The 13,181-nt window shown below is 37.3% G+C and overlaps 1 protein-coding gene across 14 annotated transcripts in view; it reads right to left on the bottom strand.

Moving 5' to 3' along the window:
* The window catches only part of MBTD1 (mbt domain containing 1), a 66,584-nt gene that overhangs the window by 17,277 nt on the left and 36,126 nt on the right, over nt 1-13,181 (bottom strand). For 13 of the 14 annotated variants that reach the window (XM_079906103.1, XM_079906102.1, XM_079906104.1 and 10 more), the window contains 6 exons: nt 6,544-6,661; nt 4,037-4,171; nt 3,674-3,762; nt 3,230-3,464; nt 2,567-2,622; nt 2,125-2,229 (listed from right to left, as the gene is read on the bottom strand). In XM_079906103.1, coding sequence (XP_079762229.1) covers nt 2,125-2,229; nt 2,567-2,622; nt 3,230-3,464; nt 3,674-3,762; nt 4,037-4,171; nt 6,544-6,661 — 738 coding nt within the window. The remainder of the gene's footprint in view (nt 1-2,124; nt 2,230-2,566; nt 2,623-3,229; nt 3,465-3,673; nt 3,763-4,036; nt 4,172-6,543; nt 6,662-13,181) is intronic. The other variant, XM_079906105.1, reaches the window with a different exon arrangement.

Below are 13,181 nucleotides of genomic sequence, written 5' to 3'. Positions count from 1 at the left end.
GACCTCTGTTCATTCCAGAAACCTTTACCAACTTCTCCTGTTCATAAAGAAAACTCAGACAGCCTGACCAAGCATTAAAGACTGCATAATCTAATTCCACATCATCTTTTTGTCTTTGCCTGCAGATTCCTTTCTCCTAGTTATTTCTACTATATTGGATATGTACACTAACTTTCTCTTCAACCTTAACAGCTCTAAGACCTCTGGAAAGGACTACCTCCACTCACATGGGATTCTTTTCTCCCTTTCTAAATACAGCTGACTGGATCAGGGGTTAGTATTCAACCTTCAGAGGACCAGGCCAAAGGCTGGGCTCAGTTGTTTAGATTCTCTCTCAGTAATTAGAATTAACAGACACAGACATAGTAGTCAAGCCATCGGTTGGAGCTGGCACTGAAAGGTTGTGATACAGACAGGGACAGGGGCTACCATGTGCAGACTGAGTGAGCAGGACACCAACAGAGAAAGAGTGAAAGAAGAGTGGTGCAGACACAGAGCATAGGTGGAATAAAGAGGCCCCTGAGAGGTGGAGGATAACACTAAGCTTATGCCTTCCCAGGTCTCATCCCTGTGTCCTTGCCTGTCTGTGAGCGTGCCCACTGCAACCTTAGAGTAACTTTCCTAGAGCTCACTTGAGTGGGTTTCTGTTCCTCATAAACAAAAAGCCCGGTCCAGAATATTCAAAGCAACTTGTCTAATGTGTAATGTGTGCGAACCACTCTCCCTTTCCTAAACGTGGCCTGTACTTTCCACTCTTGATGCTTTTGTGCATATTCACTTTCCATGGCACAGTTTCCTCCTGCATCTCTGCTTGGCAGAGTTTCTCCCATCCTTCAAGACAAAGTTTTCAAATGTCCTCTCTTCCATAAAGCTTTCCCTGATTCCTCTGAGAAGATGTGACCTCTTCTTTATTTGAATTCCAACAGTACTTGCACCTTTCTTAAATCATAGTTGATCTTGTATGTTAAACTTATTTTCATACATCTTATCTCGTTCTACAAGACTGTAAGCTTCTTAAAGTCCAAACCAAACCTAGCATGGCAAGAATTCATAAAGTATGTTCTGAGTGAAGCTGGGTATTCTACTCGCTGGACACTTATTTTCCTTTCACACAGAGCATGGCGCTGGTTCTCAAACCTGGCTGATTTTCAGAAGTACCGAGAGAACTTTTTATTTTCTTTATTTTTTAAACAAATACAGATATCTGGGCAATAATTCTTGTGATTCTGATTGAGTAGGTCTGGAGTAGGTCATGGAAATCTATGTTTTAAATAGTACCAGGTGGTCTGGATCACTAGTCAGGTGAAGAAGAAGAACAAGGGTTTGGAGCCTGTGTGGTCTAGCTGTGTGACCTGAACACAAGTGTCTGGGACATGGCAGCCATCACAACTGTTTTTAATTCTTCTGGCTTAAGGCTTAAAACTGTGTTGAAATGCAAATCACAATTTAGTTACACCTTTATGTAAGCAGATTCTGGATCAATGGTTCTTAACCTTGGTTGTACCTGAGAATCACCTGGGGACTTAAAAAAAAAAAAAAAACAAAAAACCAATGCTAGGGCCCCAAACCAGACTGATTAAATCAGAATGGGGGTGCAGGGTCAGGGAAGAGGCCTAGTCAATGGTATTTTTTTTGTTCGCCAGGAGATTCTGATGCCTACTGAGAATTGAGAACCACTCTTCTACATCTTTTTATAAAAACAGTTTCAGAAGAGAGAAAAAAAGAGAAAAGAAGAAGTAAAGTACTACTAAAAGGGAAAAAAAAAAGCACACAAAGGAAACGTAGGAAACTGAAGATAAACTTGGCCTTGTTACAAATTCTGTGTGGGACAAGCTTTGACCAGGAAGTAAGTTAAATAACTATTCCTCCTCTAACTTAAGGATATACTTCCATAAAATAAAGGTAGCAGACTCAAGATAACAATCTTGACAACAAGCTATATAAAAAGAAAAGCCCCTAAGAGAATTCAAATTTATTTTGAAATTACTAGTAACGTTCTCCCCAGTGAAGATGCAGATGCACACATTTTATGTCAAAATGAATATGTTAGGGGCCTCCTTCTCCTATTACCTTAAACCTAGCTCCTATAACTGCATTTCTATATTTTAAAACCTATTCTCTTACCTTTCTAATGGTCGCAACACATATTGTGGAAAGATTTAATGGGTCTATAGCTTCCAATTTCATTCCTTCCTTGAACCATTCCCCACTCTGGTCTACTTCTTTTACCTAAAGAATTACATGAAAGTACATCTACTGTCACAAGTGTTATCAGTTTAATAATTAAAATAATACCAAGTTGAAGAAGTTTACCAGATGAAAATACCAAGTGTCTTCTCCTACCTACCTAATATTATAACTCAAACTTCCATTAGGGAATAGAGAGAATTCAGGCAAATAGAATTGAAGAATAATTATAATCAACAGTTGTGACACATATGGATTACAAGGTCTTAATCCTTTTAGGTGAACATATGTAATTACGATTTCCATAATATCAGGAAAAAACCCCCAACCCTATTTCAAACCTAATTTACAAATGAGGGTTCTTATAAAAACTTCTTACCTTAGCAAATAAATGTGGTGGTGTATCAAAATGTCCATCCTGTTTCTTTGTAATATCTACAAGGAAAAGTTACATACTAATCTGTCAGCATTTGTGGGAAGACCAAAAACCACGTTTCTTTGAAGGTTTCAAACTCACAAGGTATGTATACTCTAAAACATGGCAAAAATACATGCCTTCTACATTTATGGTGAATAGTATTCTTTAAAAGTCTTTCTCTCTTTAGAGTACATGTGCTGTTAAATACATTCAGCCAATCAGAATGCTGGAAATTCCCTAGTTAGGGAATTACAACTTTAGAAAGTACGTTTTAATGTGTTTAGTATTAAGCCTAACCACATTTAATTTCACTATTTCAACTAAAATTGAATGGAAAGGGAAAGGCTATCTTCAGTTCTTTCAAACAGGCTGGATAAAAAAGTGTAAGAAAACAAATGTAGTTGTGACCAAAAGTGCGTTATTTTTTACTTGAGCACAAATGGAAGGAATATAAAGGAACTGTTAGGACATTAACATCCTGGTGTGAAACTTTCCTAATTAAGGTAGAATAAGCAGCCCCGGCAACTAGTTTTGATCTATGCTATTCTGCAGAGAAAAATAACCAAGTAGTACAATTCAGCCTCAATGATATTTTCCACAGGAGTTCTTGTGACAGGTGCTTACCAGATCTTTTGAATCGATGGCCTATGCTTCGAGACCAACCGATATGATGGATTAATGGGCTGTGCATATGGCACCAGAAGTCATCTGTTCTATCTTCACTCTCTTCATACACTAGTCTTAATCTTCCTCCAATTACACTTTCCACCACTGCCACTCGTGTTCGACACAAATGCCTCTTGTCAACCACTTCTACTCTCATGCAAGGTTTGAAAGGATACTGCATGCTCTCTGAAACCTTGAAACAAAAGCAGAACTGTTGGGAATTCACGACAAAGGTCTACAAATAATTTTAGTATCGTACTATAAAAATACCGAGCGCATTCGATAGTTAACATAGGTCATCTGACTCACTAATTCAAACAATTCCTTAAAAAACTTCGAAGGTATTCCATTTTTTAGAGTTCTCATTTGCCACTTCAGTCCTTTCTAAGATCCTGTCTTTACCTTTTGTGAGAAATCGGGAGGAAGTGTTTTGGCACCAGTAAGTCGTTTCACTAGAAAAGCTTTCCAGTTTGTATACTTATGCTGAATAGCTAAAACAAAAGAAATAACCAGTTACACTTTAGCAAAGAATAGAATTGCTTCATAAACTGTTTGTTAAAAAAAAAAAAAAAATAACAAATTTCCCTGCAATTAAAGTTCTCAAGAAGAGTAACAAAAATAGGGAAAATAAGCATGTCTTACTAGCAAGTAAGTTACTTGAAACCAAAAAACATTATTTTAATTTCTATGTCACTTTAACGTTACTAAGTGTAAAACTGCATTAAAGTGCAAATACTCTATAGTAAGGGTAAAGAAGCTACTCACTTCTGGGAGGGACAAGAGGTTTTCCACTGGCTGCACACCAACCAACTGGATGGATATCAGAACCACATATATTGCACCAGAAGTCCAGACCAGAGTCATTTTCAAATCCTTCATATCTTAAAAGGGCATTGTAGCCTGAAACCAACAAAGCAATTGCCGCATAATAAGAAAACAAAATGAAATAAAACAGGATATGGTTGCTGGTAGCGGTTGTCAAATGTCAGTGAGCATCTGAAACAGATCCACATGCAGGGCTTGTGAACAGACAGATAGCTGGGCCTCACACCCCGGAGATCCAGATTCAGTAGATCTTGGGTGAGCCTGAGAATCTGCATTATAACACCTTCCCAGAGGCTGCTGTCACTAATGGTATAGATGAAACTTTGAGAACTATCTGAACAATGTAATTAGTTTAACTGTTTTCAGAGCATGGCCTACTCCTCTGAATATATTTCAACTTGACCCATAGTTTCTTAAATTCTAGAAAAGAAATTCTCAGTGAAAAGAGGGGTGGGAAAGTTCTATTAGAACGTGTAGTTTTGGAAATAAAGAAGACTGTGGTAAGTTAGTATAACCTTGTTAAGTCACAGAAATCCAGTTAAAGTACATTTCAAAGAAACTGCTTTATCCAAGTGATCAGGTGACCAAATTATTATTGGATAATTTGGATGTGGCTCCTTTAGGAGCCTAAACTTTTCTGTCTTGTTTATTTGGAAATAAGATTTGAAAATGCGAGGTAAAAAAGTTCAGTAAACACAAATAAAAGTATGTGAAATCACTTAAAATCTATATGTACTAAACAAATTGGAAGAATTATTTCCTGAAAAGAACAAATAGTATAGGATATATATTGTTTATAATTTAATAAACCTTGTATTGATAATAGATTAAGGTTTAATTTAAGGCCTTTAGTGGAATAAAAAAGGCCCAATAAACTTGTATTTCAGGCTGGGAGCTAAGTTCAGTCAGCATTTTCATGTGTTAATATTTATGATGAAAATTTATAGCATTAAACTTTTAGTTTTAAAATTCAATAATTCACAGAACAACTCATGACTTTGCTAACTGTTGCTGATTCTGGGTTCATGATCAATATCAGGCTCACTTCTAAAATGTCACTAAAGGGGCTTAAAATGAGATATAAGGTGCAATTAGATAAAACAGAAATGTAAAACCAGATGGAAGATAGAAATAATTCTTGGATATTAAATACATTGACCTTTAGAGCCATTTAAATGCAACTGATTTAAACATCAAGCAAAACAATATATACTGCTGTTTTCAATTAAGGTGTAGAGCATAATGCAAGCATTTAAAGAATGCTTATATAGCTGGGGAAATGTTTCAAGGAAAAGGCGGGAACTGAACTGGGTTAAATACGGTAAGTGAGAGAGTGAGTGAGTAAAGGCATGGAGGTGACACAGAACATGCTGTATGAGAGAGGAGGAAAACTAATCTCACAAGAACAGATCATTTATGTTGGGGAACAATAAAAAATCTGGTCAGTGGCGTATGGTGAAACTCATCAATAGCTGTAAATGCTGACCATCCTGATCCTTTAAGGACAAAGAAGCCATTAAAGACAGAAAGATGGAATTGAGATCATTTTTAGGTAAATTAAGTCTATCAGCAGTACATAGGGAGCAACACGCAGGGTGTATGGGGGAGAATGGCTGGAGATAAGCCTAGAAAGAGTAGGAGGAGTAAGACACCTCTTCCAGTGATCTCAGGACAACTTTTATCATCTGAGCGGCTGCTCCCCCTCTGAAGCACTAGTGTCCTACTGCACCACTCACTAAGCACCTTGTGTTAAAATGTATTCAATATTTAGCAGATGTGAGCTCGCTGAAAAAAAACACATCTTATACGTCTGCATGTCACCTGCCCACGGTGTCTAACACCGCAGACACCTAATGCATTTACTTCATGAGCAACAATGTAATAAGGAAGGGGTGGGAATGAAGAAAAAGGTAGTACCCAAAATAGATGAAATTTTCATCACTAGTTTACTTCTCATATTATGGACCATATCACTTTTTTTTAGTACTTCGACTTTTTTGTTACTTTCCAAAGCATCTCCCTCTATCAGGGGCTGGTAAACTATATATGGCCCACAGATCTGGCCTACTGCCTGATGTTTTTTAGTTTGCCATCTAAGAATGGTTTTTACATTTTTAAATAGCTGAAAAAAAAATCAGAGGTAAAATAATATTTTATGACACATAACAATAAATAAAGTTTTACTGGAACACAGTCATGCCTATTCATTTACGCACTGCTTCGGCTGCCTCTATGTTATGATGGTAGAGTTAAATGGTTATGACAGAGACTGCATTGCTCACAAAGCTGAAAATATTTACTGTCTGGTCTTTTACAGAAAAAAATTTGCTAACCTCTGCCCTACATCATACTTATCTGGCAATACTTGAAAATTTACAAATATGCTTTCTCATAAGTTACAAATATAATTGACATTTTTAAAGTAAATTATTACACATGCTTTTCACCTGCTAATTTTACAATCCCAGCAATCCAGAAGACTTTGGTAGGTAGGCTGCAGTCTGTATTGGGAACTTCTACTCTCACATTTTCTGAGATATCACCCCAGCAGGTCCCCATAGGTGCCTGTCATATAAAAATTATTAAATTATCATCTTATTAAATAAAGCCTAAAACACATCATTCAAAATTAAGCACTACTCTCAATCATGGAAACATTAAACTAAAAATACCGTTTAATTCATTCATTTTTCTCTAAAAATATAATTGTTATTCCCTGTGTCACAGAATTCTATTTGGAAAAAGCCGATGTCAGGGACAAGCTCAAGATGAAGAGAATTCACATATATTAGAATAGATCCATGTCGAGTTCAAAATTCAAAACTGCCCTGAAACAAGACTTGAGCAGCAATTTTTGTAAAATCCAAATTACAAACTTGATAGTAGGTTTCAAAGGAAAAAGCTGATTTAAGAAATTCATTATTTTTAATATGAACTGAATGAATGTACTTTACCTTAACCTCTAATTTTAAAAGATCTGGTCAAAGAGCAGAAAGAAAGATAATTCCAATCAGCAATGTGGTTTCAGAAACGTAGAGAAACAAAACTTAGTTATCTATATTTTCAACTTCAGTTAAATTCATAGAATAGAAATATAGTCTGTTACAACTGACCTGTGGCAAAAGCACCAGATAAAGTTATTAAAAAGGTGGAGTGGAAGAGTTTTTGGAGAATCGTACCATGGTAAATTGTTAAATAATTTATTATTTCAAAATTTCTCATGCAGGAATTAACATAAACAAAGAGAAAACTTTCAGTGTTAGATCTGGTAATCAATAGCCTCCACGCAAATGGTTAAGATGGGGACTCAGAAAACCTATTAAATGAATACCATGAAGGGATTTTCCAAAACTTAGTATGTTTCCAAATTACAATTTCCATTATATTTTAATCCTTAAATTTGAGGCAGTTTACAACTATTTGGAATTTAGCAATGGTTAACTAAACCAAATAAATGAATATAGGAATTTAAATGCTGATACTACCAAACAGTTTCTGTGGTCCTTGATAATCAGCTCCTCGTTAAATACAATTTAGAACCTTGATCACAGAAAAAAGGATTAGGTGAGGTTATAAAAGACCTGATAATATGAACAAATCAGGAAAAGACAAAATAGCTTCAAAGCTGAAAGATGACTAAACAAAGATATCCAAGAGTCACACAAACTAGTCCATCTGAACACTGGGCAAATGTCTTCCATGCAAGGCTGCTCATACTTGGGTGGATGCTAACCCAACAGGATTAGCTTAAAACAGCACTCAACCCTTAGGCTCTCAATAGTTTAAGGAACTTCTGAAGGAGAGGAAGATAATGTCAAACAACACTGAACTAGGATAAGTCTAGAAACCAAACACAGAATCAACTTACGGCTATTTTTTAAAGTAGCAAGCAATGAATATACTTCAATCACTTGGAGACAGTGGCCTATCTCAACTATTTGTAATTCTGGAAGGATACACATAACTATCTTCCCGAGCTGTGCAAAAAAATAATACATCTATTATGACTACCTCTTTCTGCTTTTTTTAAATTGAAAGAATGGACTCTTCAGGTTCTGCTACCTCCCCCTATATCATTCTAGACTGTAGGGCCATCCCTATTGCCAGCAGATATGATTAGAAAAGGAGAGGCTGGAAAGAAGATAGGTAACAGATTAAGCTACCATATATTAACACAAAGACCATGTATTAATTTCTGTGAGGATGAACCAATTAGAGCAGACAGATGCAGTGAAATGTATGCATTAAATTAAGGTGGGATATCCATTCCTCTTTGTTTGGCTGCCAAATCTTGTGGAATGGGCTTTATTTTTCACTGAGAAGGAAGAAGCATGGGTATGCTGACAAGTTGTGTGTTAGGTGGGCACACCGTTAAATGAATTTGCCATACAGGACTGACTCCCTTTTGAGCTAGATGTGACAATGTCATACTGACTTTTTTTTTTAAGTCTTAACAATTGTTTGGAGAAAATAACTTCTGGTCACATTTTACTAAAGAGAATGTGTCAATATGCTCACTTAGAAAATAAAGTTAATGCTCACTTTAGTGGGGTATGTTATGTTTTTGCTCCCTACAGTCTGGATTGGTATAGGAGAAAGTAGCAGAAAGTGACATTTGTTCTTGCCTGTAAGGTTGTGGTTCTGCTAGGCCCTCTTAAACCAATCCATATGGTTCACTCTAAGAAAAAAAATGAAGAAACAAAAACGAGCACCATAGTCATTGCATAGTATGTGCTCAATGTGTTGAAATAATAAAGTCATTTCATAGATATATCTGCCCTTTTGTTTAAAATGAATACTCTTAAGTGTGGAAGACTAAATGACCCAGGGCTTGAGAGCCATCTTCATCCAAGTCATCTGTCTTCTCTTGCTGGCAGGAGGGATACCTCTGAAAGTCTGGATTGGCATAGCATGAACTAGCAGAACCATAATTTACAGGTAACAACAAATTTACCTTCCAGACTCAGGACGAGAGGTCCACCTCAGGTTCCTCCCAAACCAAGAAGATCTGCTTCACCACTTCCTGCTCCAGGGCCACTCGTGAGGGCTATCTGGGAGCGACTCTCCTTCCCTGCAAGGTACGCTGTCATCAGGTCCTGCAGGACATGGCCAAATCCAAATGTTGAGGGCTCCCCAACACAAATATATGATAACCTCCACCTGACTGTCTATCTGTAAGAAAGTAATTGGGTGGGATTCTTACTTTTCTGTGCTTTAAGAATATTCCCAGATAGTCCAACAGCTCAGATGGCTAGTATTTAGACTCTCGGAGGGCTGACACACTGTACATGTGATGCTTTATGGGAGAAATACAGATTTCCCTCCACAGAGCTGACAACCTACAACTTTTGATAATCACAATCTTCAGCAGTGACAAAGAATTTAAGTGGGCAGAAGTTAGCCTTCAAGTTGCACATAGGTAACTATTATTGATCCTAATAATGATATGGCAAATATACAAAAAGCCACCATTAAAATACTTTGACTAATAGGCATTATGATGACTAAAATGAACCTAGTAGAGAAAGATAGACTATTATTTGGCCAAAAAGGGGAGAAAACATTATAGGAAATTAACTAGAAAGAAATTAGAACTCCTAAGTATTATTTGCTAGAACTGATAGGAAGTAGAAACAGAAAAAATAATTGATCCCTCTTTCCCCAGAAAGTCCACTCACCTTTTGATTTGATAACACAATCTATTGGGTTGGCCAAAAAGTGCGTTCAGTTTTTCCGTAAGCTGGCTCTAGTAGCCCTTAGTTGTCTTTAACTTCATTTGAAACAATTTTGTTAGACTGTATTGTGACAGCTGTCGTATCAGTGTGCACTTAAAAAAAAAAAAACTTATCAAAACTGGTGAATTTTTGTGTAGCCATTTTAATATTGAAGATGGAAGAAAAAAAGCAAAATTTTCAGCGTTATCATGCTTTATTATTTCAAGAAAGGTAAAAACGCAACTAAAACGCAAAAAAAGATTTGTGCAGTGTATGGAGAAGGTGCTGTGACTGATGGAACGTGTCAGTGGTTTGTGAAGTTTTGTGCTGGAGACTTCTTGCTGGATGATGCTCCACGGTCAGGTAGACCAGTTGAAGTTGGGAGCGATCAAATTGAGACATTAATTGAGAACAATTAACACTATACCACGCGGGAGATGGCCAACATACTCAAAATATCCCAATCAAGCATTGAAAATCATTTGCACCAGCTTGGTTATGTTAATCGCTTTGGTGTTTGGGTTCCACGTAAGTTAAGTGAAAAAAACCTTCTTAACCGTATTTCTGCATGGGATTCTCTACTGAAACGTAATGAAAACGTTCCATTTTTAAAACAAATTGTGACGGGTGATGAAAAGTGGATAGTGTACAATAATGTGGAATGGAAGAGATCATGGGACAAGCGAAATGAACCACCACCAACCACACCAAAGGCCGGTCTTCAACCAAAGAAGGTGATGCCGTGTACATGGTGGGAACGGAAGGGAGTCCTCTATTATGAGCTCCTTCCGGAAAGCCAAAAGATTAATTCCAACAAGGACTGCTCCCAATTAGACCAACTGGAAGCAGCACTTTGCATCGGCAAAGCATCCGGAATTAGTCAACAGAAAATGCATAATCTTCCATCAGGATAATAGAAGACCACGTGTTTCTTTGATGACCAGGCACAAACTGTTCCAGCTTGGCTGGGAAGTTCTGATTCATCCGCCGTATTCACCAGACACTGCACCTTTGGATTTCTACTTACTTCGGTCTTTACAAAATTCTCTTAATGGAAATAATTTCAATTCCCTGGAAGACTAAAAGGTACCTGGAATAGTTCTTTGCTCAAAAAGATAAAGCTCTGGGAAGATGGAATTATGAAGCTGCCTGAAAAAATGGCAGAAGGTAGTGGAACAAAAGAGTGAATATGTTGTTCAATAAAGTTCTTGGTGAAAATGAAAAATGTGTATTCTTATTTTTACTTAAAAACCGAAGGAACTTTTTGGCCATCCCAATACGTTTTGGGGTGGTGGTAGCAGGGGGATAGGGAGTACAAGGCAAGTTCAAAAGTAAAACGGGATGTTTGGGGTGAAAGCAAGATTAAGAATGAGGGAATGCTAGTGTATGTAAAAAGAGACAGGAAGCAGTGGTTACTAATTTGAAAGGCATAAACAGCCCATAATTTAAAAAAACATATCAAATGAAAATAATCTAGATTATTTAGGCCTTCCTTAAAACAGGTGATTTTTATTATATCAGAGTCCACTGCTTTCCTGCAGAGAATCTATTTTGTGGCAACACTCATAATAGCTAAACTGGATGGAGTACTAACAAGTACCAGAAACTAATTTAAGTCTTATTTCCATTAGAAAGAAGTTTTGCAATCTAGGATGACATACTGAAGATTCTAACTATAGTTAAAATGGATGTGAAATCACATTTATTTTCAATTTTCAATGGAGTTACGTATGCATGGTTAAGGCTAGGGAAAAAAACAAAGAATAATTTTATTTGAAAGAGATTATTTTAGTAATAAATACACACCTGAGAAATAAATAATGAGTTTTACTATAAGCTACTGTTACCGCACATACACAAACAAAAAGGTTTCTGTTTTTGTCCTTAAAATCCAAAAATATACTTGTAATATGTGTTGCAAAGAAATATGGATAACCTTATCCCCTTCAAAATAGCTGGCATACAGGTCTGGTACCAAAGAGAGGATTAGAAAACATCATGTAGGGCTTCCCTGGTGGCGCAGTGGTTGAGAGTCCACCTGCTGATACAGGGGACACAGGTTCGTGCCCCGGTCCGGGAGGATCCCACATGCCGCGGAGCGGCTGGGCCCTTGAGCCGTGGCTGCTGAGCCTGCGCGTCCGGAGCCTGTGCTCCACAACGGGAGAGGCCACAACAGTGAGAGGCCCGCGTACCGCAAAAAAAAAAACAAAACAGAAAACATCATGTAAGCAATACAAGGTGATATCTGTGGAGAAAGGATGAAATAGTATAGTAAACGCAGCTTTAAAGTTATGACACGCACGTGTGCAAAGGACCTTTTTAAAAAATACCTAAGTACAACTATTTTCAAGGGAGAAGAAAGTAGGATGATTACATTTCTGGTTTGGCAATGACAGTATCAAGACACCGGAGTATATAGTCCAGGTACCAAACAAAAGAAATCTGAAGTCTGTAAATACATAACTAAAGGAATATGATTTTAGCTTTTTATGATTCACGTACTTTTGATATTAGCACATTTTGGCCTGTGCTGTAATGCTTAGGAAAGACATATTCTACTTGATTTTTTTTTTGGCCACGCCATGTGGCTTGTGGGATCTGAGCTCTCTGACCAGGGATTGAACCCGGGCCAAGGCAGTGAAAGCCCGGAATTCTAATCACTAGGCCACCATGGAACTCTCTGTACTTGATTTTATAAGGCAAATAATGGGGAACAGGAGTGCTTCTATTTAAAAGACTATAATATTAAAAAAATTAAGAATGCTTTAAAGCTAAATGTTCTGCATACACAGAACAACTCTCTTGGGTTCAAACATAAATTGTCAATAGGAGAAAATAGTCTGTGAATTTCATTAACGTGGAGTACCTAACTGGCATGTGATACTGCAGTAGTATTTTGGAGATTGTTCCACAGTTAGTAAAGATAAGGCTAAAAGGTGCTTTTAGAAGCTGTGAAATAAAAAAATGTACGTATTAGTCTCTGGCCCTGCTCCTGGCACAGAGGTCTTAACAGCCTTCGTACTTATCTAAGTGATAAGAGTACTAGAGGTATCTTTTCTTTTAATATTTGATCTTTGACCCTAATTCCAAGACATAGACCTCCTAAATCCTTTGGAATTTCTTGGGTGATAAGAGTGTCTTTTGTTCTAATGAGGCAACTCTTTGTGGGCCCCTAGATAGCTTCAGGATGGGAGCTGGTCACCACATAGATCAAACTATGATTAGAAGCTTGGAACTTTCAGCCCCATCACCCATCCTCCAGGAAAGGGAGAGGGGTTAGAGACTGAGTTAATGACCTATTATGCCTATGTGATGAAGCCTCCATAAAAATCCCAATACACAGGATCTGGAGAGCTTCTGGGTTGGTGGAT

The sequence above is a fragment of the Stenella coeruleoalba genome (assembly GCF_951394435.1).
Source record: "Stenella coeruleoalba genome assembly, chromosome: 19".
Classification (NCBI taxonomy): Eukaryota; Metazoa; Chordata; class Mammalia; order Artiodactyla; family Delphinidae; genus Stenella; species Stenella coeruleoalba.
Note: the sequence above shows the minus strand (reverse complement) of the source record. Positions and strands in the feature narration are given on the sequence as shown.